Source organism: Pogona vitticeps, chromosome 4 (genome assembly GCF_051106095.1).
Source record: "Pogona vitticeps strain Pit_001003342236 chromosome 4, PviZW2.1, whole genome shotgun sequence".
In the NCBI taxonomy this organism is placed as follows: domain Eukaryota; kingdom Metazoa; phylum Chordata; class Lepidosauria; order Squamata; family Agamidae; genus Pogona; species Pogona vitticeps.
The window spans coordinates 122436273-122456682 of record NC_135786.1 but is presented as its reverse complement, the minus strand read 5'-3'; the positions used below and the strand labels follow the sequence as shown (position 1 = coordinate 122456682).

The following is a 20410-nucleotide window of genomic DNA, read 5'->3' as shown; positions in this document are numbered from 1 at the left end:
GTTATTTGTCCCTTCTGGACACAATAAACAGATTTTGGCTTATTTAGATTCACTTTCTGTGGTAAAAATTCTTTATTTTCTCTGCCTTTATAACATTGGGATGCAATGTGGCCCTTTTCATTGCATCTGAAGCAGATTTTAGCATTCAACGGTTCATTTCCAGCCCCTTTTACGTTTCCCTCCAAATTTTGTCCTCTGGCTTGGCTCTGTTCTGAGGACTTTCCCACACAATGGCTGCCAACCTTCTGCTGGTTTTTAACTTGTCCCTTGGGATATCTATTATAGTCCTCCCAAGTTTTCCTCATACTTTTTCCCTCAGAATAACTAGTTTTTCTTATCTGGGAAATGAAATCAGCAATTTCCCCTGCTTGTTTCAAATTCTCCAGTTTCTTGTCTCTGACCAAGTATTTTAATTCACCATGTAAAAGGGAATAAAACTGTTCCAATCCTATAATATTCTTCAGATCCTCAATTGTCTGAACCCTATCCTAACATCCCAGGGCCGTTCCTTGTACCCGTTAAACTTTGCCTGCTGGATGGACGTTGGTTGTTCGTTCACGCCATGGTCGACTCTGGGGCGGATCGCTGTTTTATCGACACCGCTTTTGTAAAACAGCACCGGATCCCTGTACAGGATAAAGAAACTCCGACCCTAGTCGAATCCATAGATGGACATCTCCTTCATTCTGGTCCTGTGACCCAAGAAACCCAACCGGTCACCCTCCGGGTGCAACATCAGGAACAGCTACAATTTAACATTGCCCGTATGCCCCGTTTCCCACTTATTTTGGGACTTTCCTGGCTCAGAACCCATAATCCCCTAATGGACTGGACACAAGGGGAGTTAAGTTTCAGGGATCCATGTCCGCATCTGGATATACCAGCTACCTTGGCCGCAGCAGGATCAGCAGATAAGTCCGCAATACCCCTGGAGTATGAGGACTTTGCTGATGTCTTTGAAGAGAAGGGGGCTGACCAGCTACCTCTGCACCGACCCTTTGACTGTACTATTAATTTGGTGTCGGGGGCACTCCTCCCTGTGGCACGGATCTATCCCATGTCAGAACCTGAACTCGTAGCTTTGAGGGCCTTTCTGGATAAAAACCTGAAAAGGGAGTTCATCCGGCCATCCACGTCACCTCTGTCTGATCCTGTCATCTTTGTCAAAAAGAAGGGTGGGGAGCTTCGCCCCTGCAATGACTACAGGGCTTTAAATAAGATAACTGTCAGAGATCGCTACCCTCTACCCTTGATCGGTGAGCTTCTGGATCGTCTTAAAGGGGCCCAAGTCTATACCAAGTTGGATCTTCGTGGCACCTATAATTTGGTTAGAATTCGTGATGGTGACGAGTGGAAGACGGCTTTTGGAACACGTTATGGTCAATATGAATATCTAGTCATGCCTTTCGGATTAACTAATGCGCCAGCAGTGTTCCAACAATTTATGAATGTCATTTTTCGGGACTTGCTTGATCGCTTTGTAATTGTTTACCTGGACGACATTTTGATTTATTCCAGAGACCCCACTCGGCATAAGGAACATGTTCGCCAGGTTTTACAGCGATTGCGTGAACATCGGCTCTATGCTAAGTTGGAGAAGTGTGAGTTTAACCTGCATGAAGTCGAGTTCCTGGGTCACATTGTGTCTCCCCAAGGAGTCCAGATGGACCCAAAGAAGATCGAGAGGGTATTAAACTGGCAGCAACCTCGGAACCGTAAAGATGTGCAACGGTTTCTTGGCTTTGCAAATTACTATCGTCAGTTTATACCAGGTTATGCGGATGTAACCACGCCATTGTCCCGTCTCCTCCGGCCCAAGGAGCTGTTCCTGTGGACTCTGGAGGCAGATCATGCCTTGCCACCCTGAAGAATCGCTTTACTACTGAGCCCATCCTACGTTATCCGGATCCCCGGCTCCCGCTTACAGTGGAAACTGATGCCTCTAGTGTTGCCCTGGGGGCAATACTGTCCCAGCGGGAGGACCCTTCACAGCCACTACGACCCTGTGCATTCTACTCCCAGCAGTTCATGCCCCAGGAGCGTAACTACACCATTTGGGAGCGAGAACTTTTCGCCATCAAAACGGCGTTCGAGGTTTGGAGGCATTACCTCGAAGGGGCCCGTCACCCAGTCCAGGTTTTGACGGATCATCGAAACCTGGAACACTTACAGACAGCCCGACGCCTCAACCAACGCCAAATCCGATGGAGTCTCTTTTTCTCCCGGTTCGACTTCCGTATCACTTATGTCCCACATACTCAGAATTGGAAAGCTGACGCCTTGTCCCGCAAACCAGAATACGCTGTTCCGGCTTCTGAAGAAACCCTGATTTCACCGATTCTGCCTCCCTCAGTCTTTGCTGCTATAACCACTTGCTCCCTGGCCGACGAGATTCGAGCTAGCCAAGCTCAAGATTCCTGGGCCAAGCAACGCCTGCAGGAACTTCAAGAGGGCTCGGATGGTGACTTTACCAACTGCCAGGGCCTCCTACTACATCGTGGACGTGTATATATCCCTCCGGGACCCCTCCGAGCTCAGGTCCTCCATCTGACCCATGACTCCCCTCCTGCAGGACATTTTGGTCAACATAAAACCCTGCACTTGCTCACACGAGAGTTCTGGTGGCCCCAGGTTCGAGCTGACGTCAGCCGGTATGTTGGATCCTGTGAGGTTTGCCATCAAGCCAAGGACATACCCGCTAAACCTGCAGGTCTGTTGCAACCTTTACCCGTACCAGCCGGCCCTTGGGACACAGTCTCCTTGGACTTCATCACAGATCTCGCGCGGTCACAAGGGTATACCTGTATCCTAGTGATTGTAGATCTGTTTACCAAGATGGCTCATTTTGTCCCATGTTCCAAACCTCCCACAGCTCCTGAAACCACTCAATTATATCTCCAGCATGTTTTCCGTTTACATGGTCTCCCGATGCACCTCATCTCTGATCGTGGTTCCCAGTTCACTTCCCGGTTTTGGAAAGCCTTGCACTCCAGTTTGGGCACCCAGGTGCACTTGTCATCCGCCTATCATCCGCAAACAGATGGACAGACCGAGCGTACAAATGCCACCCTGGAACAGTATCTTCGTTGTTACACGTGTTACCAGCAAGACAATTGGGCTACCCTGTTACCGCTGGCGGAATTCGCTTACAACAATGCAAAACATACATCCACTGAACAGACACCCTTCGAAGCCAACTATGGGTACCATCCTCGTTTTTTCCCGGCTACTCTACCCTCGACCATGGTTCCTGCTGCAAATGCCCACATACGAGAGTTGCAGGCTATTCAAGATCTGCTTCGAGAACAGCTTCAGCAGGCTAAAGAAGCTTATAAAACAGCGGCTGACTGGAAGCGATAAGATGGGCCACCTCTCAAACCAGGAGACCAGGTCTGGCTTTCTACCCGTCATCTTCGCCGACCTGGCCGAACCCGTAAGTTAGATCCTCGATTTATAGGACCCTATGAGATAACAGAACAAATCAACCCTGCTGCTTTCCGGCTACAGCTTCCAGATACTCTCCGTGTCCACCCGGTCTTCCATCGATCCCTCCTTGTTCCTATCTCAGCTCCAGACCCTGCTTGACCTTCGCCCCCGGCTCCACCTCCACCTGTCTTGGTCGACGGCGAGGAAGAATATGAGGTACATCAGGTGCTAGACTCCCGAATCCACCGAGGAGGCCTACAGTATTTTGTGGATTGGAAGGGTTATGGTCCTAAGGATCGATCGTGGGAACCAGCCAGTAATTTACACGCTCCTGATTTAGTGCAGCAGTTCCATGCTGCCTACCCTGATCGTCCTGGCCCATCTGAAGGGGGGAGTCCTGGAGAGGGGGATGATGTCATGAGTGCGCCCGAAGATCTGGACCCAGAAGGGTTAATTGTGGCTGAGGAGAATGTGGAGAGATTGGAAACAGCTGAGCAGCCTCCAGGTTCTCCCTCCACAGCAGACAGGCTTCGGGGCAGGCTTCGGAAAAGACTCAAGGAAAGAAGAGCAGAGGATCGCTCTAAAGCTTTCCACAGGGACCTGCGTTCACCTAGCCCTGAGTACTAGCAGAATAGAGAGCGTTCCAACAGCTCAGGGAACTGCTTTAGGATAAAACGAGCTTCAGCGAAGCAAGAAACTTTGTGCAAGCAAGGAGTCAACATCTTGGCTGGCATCCACGTCTCTTGTTCGTGAACCCTGGACCTTGACCCTGGACTTGCACTGGTATTGAACTTTGGACCTTGGCCCTGGACTACGTACTCTGGACTCTGACTGTGTATCTGACCCTGGACTTTGACTTTGGACTGCACTCTGTAAGTTTGTTTTGGAACTCTGGTTTGCATTCTTGGTATCTCTGATCCTGGACTGGTTTACTGGACTTCGGCTATTGTAACCCCTGGGAATGTGACACCCGTAATCACAGAGATGTTTTGGGCCCCCTTGCTGGGAGGGCAGGCCTTCCATTCCATAACAGAGAGGGGAGGAAAGGGAGGAAGAGGAGGGGGGGAGGGAAGAAGAAGAAAAATATTACTGTGATTGTCCTGTTAGAATTTTGATACAATACTCCACATTTTTTGCTGTCTGAAATATGAAACAGCTTAAAGAGCAATTTCTCAAAAAATGACTACTGAAATATTCATCTTTCCAAGAAAACTCAAAAGCAGCCTCTGTAAAAATTACGTTGTAGATGTGGCAAATTTTTGTTTTAATGCATTTTTTAACTCTAAAAGGGCTACTGTATCAAACCTAAATAAACTTGAAACCTGATAAGCTGAGTGATATGTCAATGATGCTGGTGGGGGTCAAAATTTTCAAATAAAAATGGCAGATACATAAGAGTACAGCCTTCCTTGTGGCAACATTGTGGAGTTTTCTTGACCTGGAATACTGCTCCCAAAACATCGTCAGATGATATTTTGGCATTTCTTTGGCTCATGTACTAATTGAAGGTTCATGTTACAGGATTCCTGGTTTGTACTGTATTTGTAATGGCTTCCCCTCTTTTTTCAGTGACATCCTTACCTCCTGTAAGGGTCGACCTAAATGAGAAGGTGAAGTATTTAATAACCCAATGCTGGTGAAGACAAAAGTTGGTTATGCTACTCCAGCACTAGTCAGACAGAAAATGGCAAGGCCTCCAATTGAAGGCTGTTCCTGACATGCAGTAGGCGGGTGGTATGTGCCTTTTGCAATTATGCTTGAAAGCATGAAAGAAAAGTAGAGTCGTGCCCCACTTTACACTTACCCCGAATTACAACGAATTCGCTTAACATTGAAGGTTTTGTGATTGCAAAATGATGTTTTAAATGGGGGGATTTCGCTGCGCAATGATCGGTTCCCTCTTTCGGGAACGGAATTTTGCTTCCCAACGATCAAAACAGCTGATCGTTGGGTTTTCAAAATGGCCGCCGGGTGAACAAAATGGCTCCCTGCTGTGTTTAGGAGCCATTTTTGGCTGCACAGGCCCCCGAAAATGGCCGCCCCTATGGAGGATCTTCGCTGGATGGTGAGTTTTTAGCCGATTGGAACGCATTAACCGGGTTTTAATGCGTTTCAATGGCTTTTTTATTTTCACTTTACAACGTTTTCGTTCTACAGCGATTTCACTGGAACAAATTAAAATCATAATGCGAGGCACCACTGTATAAACTAAAGCTAGTACAACAAACCAACATGGGTCCATCTGGAGGTTATTACAAGATCACTCACATTGAAGTTCAATGGTATAATTTCCTTCCCCTGTGAATGTAAGTGGAGAAATAAAATCCTCTCTCCAACCCCAGGATATATAAGTGGTAGCATTTATGGGCCTACACAATCAATATTTTTGGACCAGACAACAGGAATACACATTTCTCTTTGCATAACCATCTCTCACACATAATTTCTCTTCCCTCACTGTTGCTCAATACATTTAGAAAGACCCTAAAGTAGTTGTATAAACTAAAACAAAGTCCAGCAGATACCTAGTCAAAAAGATATTGGAGAAAGGGAATTGCCATTTTGTTAATAAGATGAGGAAACTGCTTCACATAAGGGGAAAATAATTGTGCAAATTGCCATGGTAAGCCCAGGAAGAGGGGGGGAAAACTATTAAAAGGGCAAATATCCCTGTGTCAGCTCATGAGGTAATGCCATTGCCAAAAGGTGAAAGAGCCCTTGGAGTCATCACAAGAAATAGCTTTTAAAAATTAAATAACAATCAAGACTTGTAATTTGTAAAGGATTTAAAACTAGACACAGGACTGATATAAGCTGAGGCTGGGGCAACGAATCATTTGGACATTTCTTCACTATACAGTAGTCACCATGCACCCAATGGATCTTTGTTTATGTGATTATAGACACCCCATTAAAATTGCATTTGTGTGTTTGCAGATTTCTTTGCAAAGAAAAAGAGCAAATAAAGGAAGTAAGGTTACTCATTCACCAGTCATTCTCTACTCCTCATCTCAAGTGTTTAAGCCTCCTTCATATAAACGAAGGGGCTCCAAACTACATCTGGCTTGCCTTTCCTTTTTATCCGGCTGTAATCCGAACATTGCAGGTTAAGGTCCACAGGCTCATGTCTGTACCCTTCCATTCCCGTGTGCACGCACACGTGTTTCTTCAAGCCCTCAAAAATGTGAAAAATATATGATGTGGCCCTCATGCTGAAGTTTACCCTCAATATAAGCAGAACAAGAACCCACTCTCAAAATTAAAGATTATCAAACAAGAATGTTACTAGTAACAAATGTTATTTCCTTATGTGAACAGAAAAACTTCTATTTAGAAGATAAACATTCTCAATGGTACAGTAAAGGAACTGTCAAAGGGTGTAATTTTCTGACCCAAACAGCAATCCAGGTTTCTTTTAAAAGATCCTTCAAGTATGTATCTCCTTTGGTATGCTTTCATTTTTAAAAAACTGAAGTATATTCAAGAAGAGTATCAATGATTTTGTGTTTGAACTCAGTTATTACATATATTTTGACAAAAAGAAGAAGAACAGGGAGGCTTGTTAGAGGAGACTGGCCAACAGCAAGGGGAAAACAGGTGACGCTGGAGGATGTAACAGCTGCCAAATCTGTGAACTCTAAGCAAACTTATAAACTCATTACATTTGCACTTTGTTATCTTGGAGTCTTTTTAATTATCACCATCACTTAAGACTATATTTTCTTTTAATTTTTAATTTTATTTTTGTTAAATATACCTCTGCAGGGCACAATCACATACAATCAATACGATTGGTAAATTACATGAGCTCTATCCCAAGCATATATGCACCAAAATGTCAAAAAAGTTATTAAAAAAATGAACTCCACCCAAAAAGGTGATAATGACTTAAGAATGTCTCGGGGAGACTGGTACAATCCTAAAAAGCCCAAAGGAAACTTGGCTTAACCCCACCCCCACCCCCGAACCATAAAGAATGCACACACGTACAGAGAAATCCCACAACTGGAAACAGCCAGGGGATTCTGGGAGGGAGATACGAGTGGGATTTGATGAGGAGCAAAATTTAGATTGCTGGCTGCCAGTCCTTGAAAATTAATAAAAATGCCACCATGCTGCTGATAAGGTCGCCTTCAGGGAAAAGGGTACATGGTTAGCAAAAAGGCTGCTTACATAGCAAGCAGAAACTGCAAGGCAATTGTAAACTCACAATAGGCAGCAGATAATCCCTTTTTGGGTTTGTACAGAGCTTGAAACTGAAACCTGTAAAGATAGCTAGCAAAACAGGTTGCATTAATAGTGAGACTGCCTATCTTACTCCCTACCCCAGCCATCTTCTCTACTGCTAAGCTTGGAAAGAGCTCCCTCTGCAAATTCAGTTGTGGGATTCCGATCCAGTTACATAATCTGGTTTTGGATGCCAAAGACTTGTGAGTATTGTCTGCCACAACAAACTAACATTAACAACAAGAGGGCACAGAGATGATCTTCCTGCACACATCCCACATATTCAATGGGACTTGTGTGGAAGCCATTCCCACTTACAGTTGTGCCCAAAGTCACTTTAACATACACAAAAGCAAACAAATTTTGTTTATAGCAAACACCAAATACTCCACAGGATTTTTTTTTTTATAAAAGATATGTATACATGTAACATCAGCATGTCTAATACTTTTATTTTCAAAAAGAAATTGCATTTAAGCATTACATTTTTTTTTCTTTTGGAAAAATCCTCCCAAACTTTGACTTTTTTTCTCCTACAAAATTATATACTTTTTGTATGTGGAAAAAAGCACCAGGCAGTCAAAAGTATGCATGTTATTCAGATACCAGTGATCACTGCCAGTCTTCAGAACAAAAGCTACCTAGACTTCAAATGGTACCTGCTGATAGTACTGAACTCTTAAAAATATCATCACAATAGAATCTGGGAGAGTTTGCTGCCTCTCAAAATACCAAAGAGAAGTAAAAATACAACTACTTTATCCATTACATTTAATTAAAACACCAAGAATCCATTTCTGTATCCAACACAATGTACACCACATAAACTCCAATGCAGCCAGGAAGGAGAGGGGGCAACTCTCCTTCATGAATTATTTTGGACATCACCAATATGACCCTTTTCAGCTTTTTTTCCTTTTCTTTTTTATGTACAGGACAGTCTCTGGGTTGATCAGGTAAAACTGAAATAAATCAGGGCTATTTCTCAATTTTTAATTATTACCCTGATGTGTACTGAAACACAGATTATTTTTCTTGAGTTGAACAGCTGCTGCATGTTCAAAGTGAAGTCCAAAGAGCTAAAGATCAGCCTATGAACGAGGTTAACAGTGAATCTGAAGGAGTACTTTTTCCAGTGCTCTGTGGGTTACTTTCCACAAACTAAAAAAGAGGTCATTCTGCACTCTCCAAAATATTTAGTTAACTACCATTAACATCCCACAATTCCATAATTTCCTATTAAGCAGTTCAGTGCTTTGTCCAAATTATATGTGTGGTTCATCTTGATGAATGGCTTGTTCAAACAAGTTAGTATCATAAACTGTACTTTGAAGTTTGCTTGTTTCAACAAACCACAATTAAGACAAACCAGTGTTGGGATTGGATGAAACAAGAAGCTGGGGTTAATATTAACTGAAAGTGAAAGATCTCATGGCTACCCTAAAGGAGACGGGGAGGCATGTGAGCCTGATGGTTGTTGTGGTTCATTCGTGTAATATTAAATTATGGCTTATCTTTGTGCCCAAAAGTCTCCTCCTCCTTTCTTTTCTGGAGTTCCTTCTGGAACAAAGTGAGAAAAAGTGAAGACTGCAGACATGTAAAGTTAAGTCTAACTTTTGACAAAGGTTACTCAGTGCTATTGAGGCTTTTCTCTAAAACCCTCATTCAAACTAATTAATAAAATTAAATTTTGCAGCTTGTCAAACACACTGAACCAAGTAATCATCTGGAGTTCTGATCTGAATAGGACCTGTCAGATCAAAATCTAAAGGTTGAGTTTGCCCATGTTTACTGTTTGAGTTATGAGGAGAGAATATTTAACTGCAGGACTCCCTATGAGTTCCTGCACTGGTATATTTGTCTACCCAAGTGAGATAAAACAGGAATTCTGCTTACAAGAAAGATGGTGAGGATCCTACTGCTGCTTAGCTTTAAAGGAACAGTCAGGACTGCAACATTGCAATGTGACCAAGTTAACTCAAGGGGAAAGGGAGGAAACATCTACAGGAAAGTATACAAACATTTAGAACATAATGCAAAATACTACTGAAATTAGGGAGAATAACTTCTTTTTTAAAGAAGTCTGCACTTGCAAAGTTAGGCCTATGAAACAAAGTGCTTTATAAATCATATATTACCGCCTTCATGGTGGACGCATTAATGAATTCCGGCCCAGAGAGGCTTAGCTTCAGGCAAGCAGATACTTGGGTGTAATTCACTGTATTTCTAGGATACAACTCAACACGCTTTCTGCAGCCAACTACCACAGGTCTATCTGAATAATTACCATGCAGAGTATTTGCATGCATATGTGTCTGCAAATTTCATTACATTTGGTGCTATTTTGGTGCTAATTTTGAATTTCTTACTCCCATTCCCTTTTAAGCTTCTTTACTTTTACTGGAGTGCAACAGAAAATTTCAAGAAGGAACAATGCAACTAAACAATAACTTTTTATAAGCCCTTTCTTTGTTGAAACTGAAGTCTGGTAGGAAAATATTCCATAATTTTTGAAAAAAATATAAAGGAGTTGGATGAATAGCATTGAGTGTATGGATGCTTAAACACATCACTTCTGAAATGTGCTAACAATCCACTATCTAAACATATTGTATTTTTATCACGCTTGACAGTAATGAGCATTTACATTTTTCTACCAGTGTTAACAGCTGAAAACACAGAACATGAGATTTTCAATTCAAACCAGCTAGTCCAGTAAAATGGATAGAAGCAAAAGAAATACCCAAACAAATCTAAGAGTAAAGCACAAGTCTTTGGCTGTCCTTGAATGAAGAAAGGGTGTTTTCTACATGTATACAGACCCCTGCATTTGCCTACCAGTAGGGGCAATACCACATTTGTGCATCACTGAGTAATAACACCATTAGAAAAGGCAACTTCACAGAAGTTATTGGCTATGCAAATTCATCTGAATGCTCTATCCTGAGGCAGCAAGCTGTCAACTGGTGCATGATCAGGGAGGATGAAGGGCTCATATAAAGAAGGAGATGGAAAGGACACCACAAGTCCTTATTAGCCAAAGCATATTAAAAAATAAAAAGAGAAAGCACTTTTAAATGTGCCAAACTGACAGTGTGTATTATATTTATGTATACATAAAATTGGTGTTCTAAATTAGTATGTGCAATGTTTCTACATTTATTAAATCAATTAATGTTATTCTGAAGTTTGTGCCCTCGAGTTTCTTTTAAAATTACCTTTAATCTCTTATATAACGTGTCTGAGATTAAATTTTATTCTATCAAAGAACATTTATGTGTGCACACATTGCAAATCCTATGTTGTTATATCACAGCAACCATGTACAAGGGACAATATATATATAAGCCACCTCTGTGTTCTCTAGCTATGGTTAAAGTGAGTAAAGAATTTTTAAAAATTTAAATTCTTTATATCTTTGTGTTGGAAAAAAACAGTGATCACCTCAGAATTGTTTATTTAATTAGGTTTAATTTTACACTCCTGAGATATATGCCATAATCCCAAGCACAGAATATATAAAGTGTAAGGGTTTATGACCATATATATATACATGTGTATTTATTTGACTGCTTTCTTGTTTTCAAGTTGTTAAAAGGTAAAGACTTTCAGACTGGCTGTAAGTCCACACGTACAGAATCTGAAGCTGATCTTGATGGGAACAGATTTAGGATCCCACATATGCCTCTAAAGGTTGTATTGTATCCTTTATAAGCAACCTGACCATCGCCACTGGACAGAAATCACATGGTGGTGTGGGGGATACTCTTTTGATAAGAAGGTAAGATGCTCTATATTTCTCAAATTTATGCACCTTCTAACTTCAAGCATATAATCTGGTTTAGGAAGTCACAAAGTTACTTCATGGCAGCTTTTTGTCAGTGTTTTCTCCATTTTCTTGCTACAGAGAAGTGAAGATTGTTCCTGTTCTGCTCCTCATCTTAAATGTAAGCAGTGTGTAGACACACAAAAAATGTAATTATAAAAGTGATGAGTGAGACCTCTAGTATTACAGAACCTTTCACCTGAAAACTGGAGAACTGCACTTAAAGTAGTCTCTTCCCAGTTTCTAATGTGCTCATCTTTGTTGATTAAATTTCAGTTCACAGAAAGGGAGAAGGAAAACAGGAAACTGAGCCAAGATCAACGCGGCTTGCAGAGGTTAAACAAAAATACTTGCTTGTGCAAACAGGACACTGACCTGGAAAGGACATTGAGTACAAAGCTAGAAAGAGGGTGGCACAGATACTGGGAAGTCTTCTTTGTAAGCTCACCTTCAGAGAATGTAATTCTGTAATAGAAACTCCTCCAACAGTGGCATCAACAATATTTTCACCCATGCCACCTATTCCTCCCTCTGTTCAGTGATATATGGCAGGTAGATCAGGCACAGGGACAAATCACTTTTTTGTTCTGTTGCTGACCGCACATGTGACTATGGCACGTGCAGTTTGTGTGGCCAAGCACACGTTCAAGATATATAAAGAAAAAAGGAACCTGGGCTTGCCAATACAATCCTATTGTACATACATTCACTACCTACATGTTTAAAGGTATGAACAAAAGTTACAATAAGCAAAGTTAGCTTTGATGTTTCTTTCACTGCTTCTCTTGTACTATTCTCAGTTCACCTCTCTAGACAAGGCAAAAAGTTGTGATAGGCTCTCTCTACTAAGTAATTCTTATATAGAAAAAGAATTTCTATTCAGAGCTCAGTAGTGGGTGTGCAGGTGGTATGAATAAAGGAGAAGCTTTCCTGATGTATGACATATACAGAGTGGTGCTAGGTTTAAAAAAAGTAGAAGAGGTGAGAATTAAAATATATTTTGAGATATATTTTTAGTGCCTCTTCCTCCCAGATGTTTTATAACAGCTGCACTCATGTGAAAAAGTTATTAAAACAAACCATTTATATATACAGTATACATACACATATATGTTTATATATACTGTATGTATGTGTATATATAATTTTTTTCATTTAAATTAAATGCTCGAATCCCAAGCCAAATGTGTATATCAAACTTTTGGCCAGCCAGGTCTATAGGGCATAATCAAATTCAATGTGAAATAGTATATAAATGCTGCGCCTTGACTGGGCAAATTAAATAATAACTACTCAAAAGAGTTTTCTGCTTTGATACTTCTACTGGTAGGCATCAGGGGAACTGTATCTTCCCTAAATTTGTTTCATTTAATAATAAGACAGATACAAAACAACTGAAGAATGTTTCAACCTTGACAAAAGGAAAAAAAAACCCTAAAACAAGATTAATAAATGTCTGCTTTTACCCAACCAAAGCAATGCTTCAATTTATTACATAACCAGTGTTTCTGAGATTTAGTAGTCAAATTTATATGGAGAAGCAAGTCTAAGTCATAGGTGGAAGTTTTTTTTCCCTAAAATTTCCACTAGGAGAGGGAGAACAAAATCATAAGATGCTCAGCGTTAAGTAGGAACCCTGCCTGCAACTGCAGCATTTTAAGGAGAGCTACAAATGAAATTATATCTGCAGGAACAAGAGGGGGGTCCATTTTGTAGAGGTTACTTTGAAGTAGAATGGCTGAAAGTGAAACTGACTTTTACTCACGGGGAGGCCTGATTTTTAAATATTCAATATGAGGAAAATGTTACATTTTCTATTCTTCCCAAGACAAGCCCAAAGGCATCTGAAAGCAGCCATTCGGGCAGTAAAGATTTGAGGGAAGGGGAACTAAAGTATGCTGCATATCTCACCTCCATGAATTTCCATTTTTCCAAACAGAGCTTCTTACATTAGAATATCACACCATCCCTGCCAGGATATAGAGAATAATACAGAAACTCTGCTTTGAACATGACAAAGAAGCAGAGAGATCTGTACTTTCCCTCCTAACATTCAGATCTTTATCATGTCTGAAGCAACTCTACATATATTTTCAGCTATTTCTCAGAGACATTATCAATCTGCTTATTTTTACAGATTGAACCCATTCTCTATCTCTCAAGAGTGCCAGAATCAATCAATATTAGTTATTTTAATTTGAACGAAGAGCCAGGCAGACACCTCCATTTTTCTTAGAAATGGAAAAGCTGTTTTCCTTCCTTCAGGGCGTCTCTATTCCATAAAATTTCTTATTGCTAAGGATGCTTCAGAACCTAATATTTAAAAGCTATGCATTTAAAAGCAAATGCTTCAGAACCTAATGTTTAAAAGTCATCATGGCTTGGAAACATGACAGGTAATGGCAAGGATTTAACATCTGTGAGGAGAGTTACTTTCAGAAACTCTGCTACACAATTTCTGATCTGGCATTTCAGAGCTCCCTTCTCCATCTCCTTATTTTCCTTTCAAGCTCACACAAAGTGGTGGTGAGTGAGCTTGTTTTGAAAGGAGGAGGAAAGATACTTAGAATGAGTTATACACTGGGTATGTAATAATAACAAAAGAAAAAAAAAGAAGAAAAGCTACCTTATTAAGATCATACAATTAATCAAACAAAGAGTGTGTGTTTGCATCTCTCTGTGTGTATATATATACATATACATATATATAAAATATCTGTTTCTTTTAAAGCCCTGGCAACCAAGGCATCCAAAGTTATTAAAATAAAGTTCATTCACAGAACAAAAACAAATTTAATCTGAGTTGCTTGCAGATACTGCTAATTTTCATTTTTTTTAAATTAAAAAAATGTGTTAATGTGAACTATGTGCAGGGTTTGTTTCTAGTAGTGGTGTTGTGCACATTGTCTCAGAACCTGCTGTTGTTGGAGTTCTTGTTCAGTGTCTCCTGTTACACAAGGGAAAAGTTGACACTTGTGAGAAACAGAGGGATGCTCTTGATCTTTCAAGAAGCAGAGGTGGTGGTTGCTCCTGTCCTCTGAGACTCCTGGTCACCTCCAGCCCCTTCAGTATCTTCTGACAAGCTCAGAGCTGCAGTTTTGTTTGCAAGAAGGCCAATATTTTCTTGTGTTGAAACTGATCCATTTGGAACATCACTGCTGAAGAATAAATGCCGAAAAGGAAAAAGAACCGGGGGTGGGGAGAGAAATTGAACAGAGTTAAAAGAGTAAGATTGAGAAGGGAGCTGGAATGTAATTGGCTATGTTGTTCTAGACCCCTCTTATTGAAAACAGTTCATAGATAGATAACTGTGTTTCACTGAAAATCAGTCTAACCTTCAGGGTGACAATGAACACCCTAAACAAATAATGAGTGAAGACAGATATAATATGCTGAAGTACAGGGAAACTGGTTTCAACTTAGATTTGTTGCGTTCTGAGCTATTTATTTCCTGTGTAAAAATGCAAATCAAGACTCCTACTTTTACACTTCAGAATTCACTTTTGTCTACATACGTAGCATAAAAGTAAATAATCAAAACAGAAAGAACACAACAGAAAGAACACAAAATAGATTTACAGTTCCTAAGCATCTTGGAAGTGAACCTTTATTTGTATTTTCTTGATTTGCTTTATAAAGTTTCACCTGTTTGGATCTCCTCATCTCCAACTCTAGCACGATAATGTGGGTGGTGTGCTAGGACCACATGCGCCACGTGCTGTTTGGGCAGGAGCTGTAACTGGGCACTCAGTATTTTTTCTACTGGACAATCACAGAATTAACTTTAAATTACACAATGCTTAATTTTTAAGTTGGAATGTTTTTACCATGTTTTTGAAATACCAGATAGAAAGCAAGAATTTGTCTTGCTCAAAGGCTTAGTTGCGGGCTGCAGGCCTGAGTGGCACTCCTTGAGTTTGGATGCAGCTTAATACATATTAATATTGTGAGGGAAGGAAAAAATGTAGAGATATTTGACTACTGACAAGTTTTACCGATCAAAAGAGATCAATCCGGAAGTGATTATTTCAGGGAGGGGGGTGACAAATACATGACTTATCATGACACCAAGAACATTCTTTTCTATAATGGAAATTATTAAATTATTAAAAACAAACAGCATTACAACAACAGGTACTAAATTTGCAATAATTTTTCAGATTTACTGTATATAGAAATAAGAATTTGCTACACTGGAAGCTGAGGAAGCTAAACAAAATGCTAGTCCTGCCAAAGTTAAGGTCTTTTAATTTTCATTTACTTCAATGGTATATTCAAATAATCCCACCAATATTTCCCATTTAAAGATTAATAAGCAAATAAATTAAAGAGAGGTTACTTTCCTGTAACTGTTGCTCTCTGAGTGGTACTCTGTGAATCCACACAAATGGGTTAAAGTGTGCCTGCGCAGGACTCTTTGGAATATTCTAGAGCTTAAATAATGACAAGTGAAACGTCTCCCTGTATTGCGCATGCTCCGTCCGCTCACGGTACTCAGTTTCGAATATCTGCCATCCGTTCGGCGGGACGTGTGGATTCACAGATGACCACTCAAAGAACAACAGTTACAGGTAAGTAACCTCTCTTTCTTCTTTGTGGTTTCTGTGAATGCACACAATTTGCTGACTAGCAAGCTCACTTACCGGAAGGAGGGCCATCATGGCAGAACCAAAGTCAATACAGCCCTTCTGAAGCTTGCTTCTTTTTTTGCTCTGACATCCAGTCTATAATGGGTAGCAAAGGTCAATGGTGTAGACCAGGTCACTGACTGAGAGATGTCAGAGAGTTCAATGCCATGCAGCCATGCGGTGGAACTAGCCACAGCTCTGGTGGAATGGGCTTTGAGCACCTCTGGTAGAGACTTGCCAACCAGGTCATACGCTAAAGCGATGGCAGAGACCAACCATCTGGAAATTGATTGGGATGAAGCTGGATGACCTTTCCGAGGTTCATGAAAGCAGACAAATACCCTGGGTGATTTACGGAAGTCTTTAGTTCTTGAAACATAAAAGGCTAAAGCCCGAAGTGGAGCATGCACTCAACATCTGACAAAGGGTTGGGAAACAACGTTGGGAGAATCAAGGGCTGATTAACATGAAATTCCGAAATCACTTTAGGGAGGAATGAAACATCAGGATAGAGAACAACTTTCTCTGGGCAGAACTGCATATAAGGCTCATCAGCCCGTAGTGCGGCTAATTCACTTGCCCTTCCTGCAGACATGATGGCCACTAAGAACAAAGTTTTGAAGGACAGTAAATTCAAAGGAGCAGTAGCCATTGGCTAGAACGGAGATCGTGTGAGCACCTTCAGGCCAGTCTGAAGAGACCATTGAGGAGTTGGAGGTCGCACAGGAGGGCGAATATTTCGCAGACCTCGAAGGAATTTCTTTACAGTAGAGTGAGAAAACAAATGAGAAGCATTGGAACCCACCGGTTGATATGGCTAAAATGTAAACTTTTGAGTCTGGAATGCACCAAACCCATATCAAACAAATGGCGTAGAAAGGTAAGAAGGGTCCTCAGAGAAACAGGAACTAACAACTTGGCTGACGATCTCCGAGCCTTATCGAGTACTTCCCTTATGATGGGGGAATCCTCCACAATGTGAGATGGAGAGATTCGACATGGGGGTGACAGACATTGCCTCCGTCCTGAGTCAGGAGAGATGGTTGGAGAGACAATCTCAGGTACTCGGTCGCAATGGCCTTGAGGGTGAGGAACCATGGTTGTCGAGGCCACCATGGCGCCACCAGGATGGCATCTGCTCTCAACTGTTGGGTTTTGATTATTGTACACTGGATGAGTGGAAAAAAGTAGAGAAGGACCGCATCCCATTGCACCATAAAGGCATCTCCTAAGGATCCTATGACTCTGACCATTCGAGAACAAAAAAGTTCGCATTTCACATTCGACTGTGTGGAGAAGATGTCGATAGTGGGTGTGCCCCACCTGTTGCAGATGATGCCATGCGAACAGTGAGTCATAGAGGACCCATTCGTGTGTCTGAGTAGTCAGATGGCTCAAGTGGTCAGCTACATTGTTGTCTTCTGTCGCCACATGTATGGTGACTGGGAATATGTGATGGTCATAGCACCACTCCCATAGGTGGATCGACAGGTACAGCAGAGACAAAGAATGAGTGCATCCTTGCTTGTTTATGTAGTACAAAGTGGTCATGTTGTCTCTGACCACTTGTACTCCTTAACCAGTTAGCAGTGAACCAAAGGCTCGGAAGGCTTTGATAACTGCTAACATTTCCAGATGACTGATATGTAGCAGCCTCTGCAAGTTGGACCACTTGGCCTGGATCTTGTGAACGCCACAGTGTGCGCCCCATCCTATTGTACTGGCATCGGTTGTAACTTGCACAGTCAATTGGAGGGGCTTGAAAAGTCTGCCAATCAGCAGATGAGGTCTAAAGGTCCACCATGTTAGTTGATGCCCCAGCTCTGGAGTGACCTAAAGATGCTTGGCAGGGTTGTCCAGCAAAGGACTGAACTGTGAGAGATATCAGATATCAGATATCAGAGAGAGAGAGAACGAGAGAGAGAGAGATAGTTTGGGGATTAGTCTGAGGAGTGATTAGTAACCTGTGATATTTAATACAGAGGATTAATATTGATGCTTGGTGAAACTGAAATATGCTTATGGATTATCCTAGAAACCATCTGTAAGCAATAAACCTGTTTTATTAATAAGTCAGTACTGAATGGACCTTCATCTTTCCTAAGTACGTTGATAAGGAGATCAACTGGTGGCAGCGTGTCCAGAGGTTTTTAGTTTGCCTTTGTGTGCTCTGTGTTTGGGGAGACAAGTAGGGACCACGAGGCTGCTTGAAGAATTGGTAGAATTTTACTCTATAGCTGCCTCTGATAGGCGTCCATGGCTGCTTAATAATTAGAGACCCTCATCACGAAGGTAGCCAATGAATACAGGTGACAGCCAAGCACATCTAATTTATGACCCTCTCTATTAGTAGGGGTCACTTTAGATCGATTCCCCACCCTTGACTGATTGGATTGGACAATAATAGTTCGGGGCTGGATGTTTGCTTAAGAAAGATGTATCATTACCATGTGTTCGATAATGATTCTCAATCCTCCTCGAAATTTGCAGGGATATAGGTGGCTGAGTCCATGATTCTTTGATTAGATCTAGCATCAATAGAATAAATACTAAAATCAAGGGTGGTGATTTTTCTTGATTTGTCTCATCAAATACTAAGTCCTGTTTGGGGGGTGGGGGTTGATCAATGTCCAATTCCAAAGACTTAGCCATTCGTAGTATTAGTTGTGAGCATGACGTGTAATCCTCTGAGGGAGATGGGGGGTGTACATCAGCTACGTCTAAATCTGGTGTTGGCAGATTCGAGGGAGATTTCCTCGATGCTTCAGACTGTTGATCCAAGTCAAGACACTGATGTTGCCAATGAGTCTCTGGACTCCTCTTCAACTGACAGAGTGGGCAATGGTGAGGTCTGTGTGTTACTGACGTGGAGGCAGAGACTCTCAGTATTGGAGACTGCAGCCCTACATCAGACGGTTGAACTGATCCTGATGGTGTTGTGTTACTGTGTTGTGTTACTGAAGGTGCCAGTATCCATTGTGTTCAGGGTTGCTTCTCTTTGGTAACACAATGCTGCTCCTGTTGAACATATCGCTTCGAAGCATGTTTTATGGTGATTGGTTCGACCTTGAGATACGCTCAGTGTCGGTGCCGAGGCGGTGAAGGATGAGAAGACCCTGAAGAGGCGTAAACTTAGCGTACCCTCTTGGGTCGAACATATTCTCTGGCATCGAACATGGGATCGAACTCGCATTCCTCGTATCGGTGCCAAAACCCATGTCAGTCTGTTTCCATATACAGTGGTGCCTCGCACAACGATTGCTTCATACAATGATGAATTCACACAGCGATGGGTTTTTTTGAGGAATTTCCCCCATCGTTTAACGATGTTCTCTATGGGGGAATTTCACTTAACGATGTCCCTTTTTGCTCATTTAAAAGTGTCTTAATGTTTGAAACCTGTTTTAAATGCTTGGATTCCATAGTGCACCTTGTGAAACATGTGCAAACTTAATTTGGTTTTGTTCTGAGTCTTCATTAATTTTTGGTGATTTTTTTATTTTCCCCATTTAAATCAATTGAATGGACAGTTCAATGCATTTAAATAGGGAAAACAAAAAATCACCAAAAATTAAGGACGACTCAGAACAACACCAAATTAAGTTTGCATAGGGTTCAGGAGGCGGGCTAACGATTGCAAGCATTTAAAACCTGTTCCAAACATTTTAAGGCACTTTTAAATGAGCAAAAACGGACTTCACAAAGCCATTGAAATGTATTGAGTCAGCTTCAATACATTCCAATGGAGGAAACATTGTTTCACTCAACGATGTTTCCTATGGATTTTTTCACTTAAAGACGGCAATCCGTTCCAATTGGAACGGATTAACCGGTTTTCAATGCATTCCTATGGGAAATGGTGTTTCACAGAACAATGTTTCACACAACTTTGATTTTTTTTGGAACCAATTAACATCGTTGTGTGAGGCACCACTGTATAGCGGCTTGTCAAAGTCGGCAACAGCGCAACGCTGAGACGGGCGCGGAAGCACAATTACATCCCGATGCCGAGAAGGATGCCGGTCTGATGAAACATGCCGATGTTTCATAAGGTGTTTTTGTGGAGCGGTATGTGGTGGAGACATCTCCAACACTGACACAGCCACTGTCGCCCAACTGATGGATATAGGGCTAGAATGGGCTGAGGATGGAAATCACTTCAGCATCTGAATGGCCATGGCTAGGAGACAGGCTTGGAACTGACTTCGACGCCTGTTGCTGAGACTGTGCTAGAAAGTCTTCTCCCTCAGAAAGTGATTCTGGACCGCAAAGTTTCCTGGACGACTCCTTTAGGTAATGGTAA

General features: G+C 41.5%; 1 protein-coding gene across 4 annotated transcripts in view; it reads right to left on the bottom strand.

Annotated features, from left to right (window-relative positions):
• Positions 1-10976: 10976 nt before the first annotated feature.
• The window catches only part of RC3H1 (ring finger and CCCH-type domains 1), a 107793-nt gene continuing 98359 nt past the window's right edge, over positions 10977-20410 (bottom strand). For 2 of the 4 annotated variants that reach the window (XM_020798568.3, XM_072998233.2), the window contains exon 20: positions 10977-14637. In XM_020798568.3, coding sequence (XP_020654227.3) covers positions 14484-14637 — 154 coding nt within the window. In that variant the 3' untranslated portion in view covers positions 10977-14483. The remainder of the gene's footprint in view (positions 14638-20410) is intronic. The other 2 variants (XM_020798569.3, XM_072998234.2) reach the window with 1 other exon arrangement.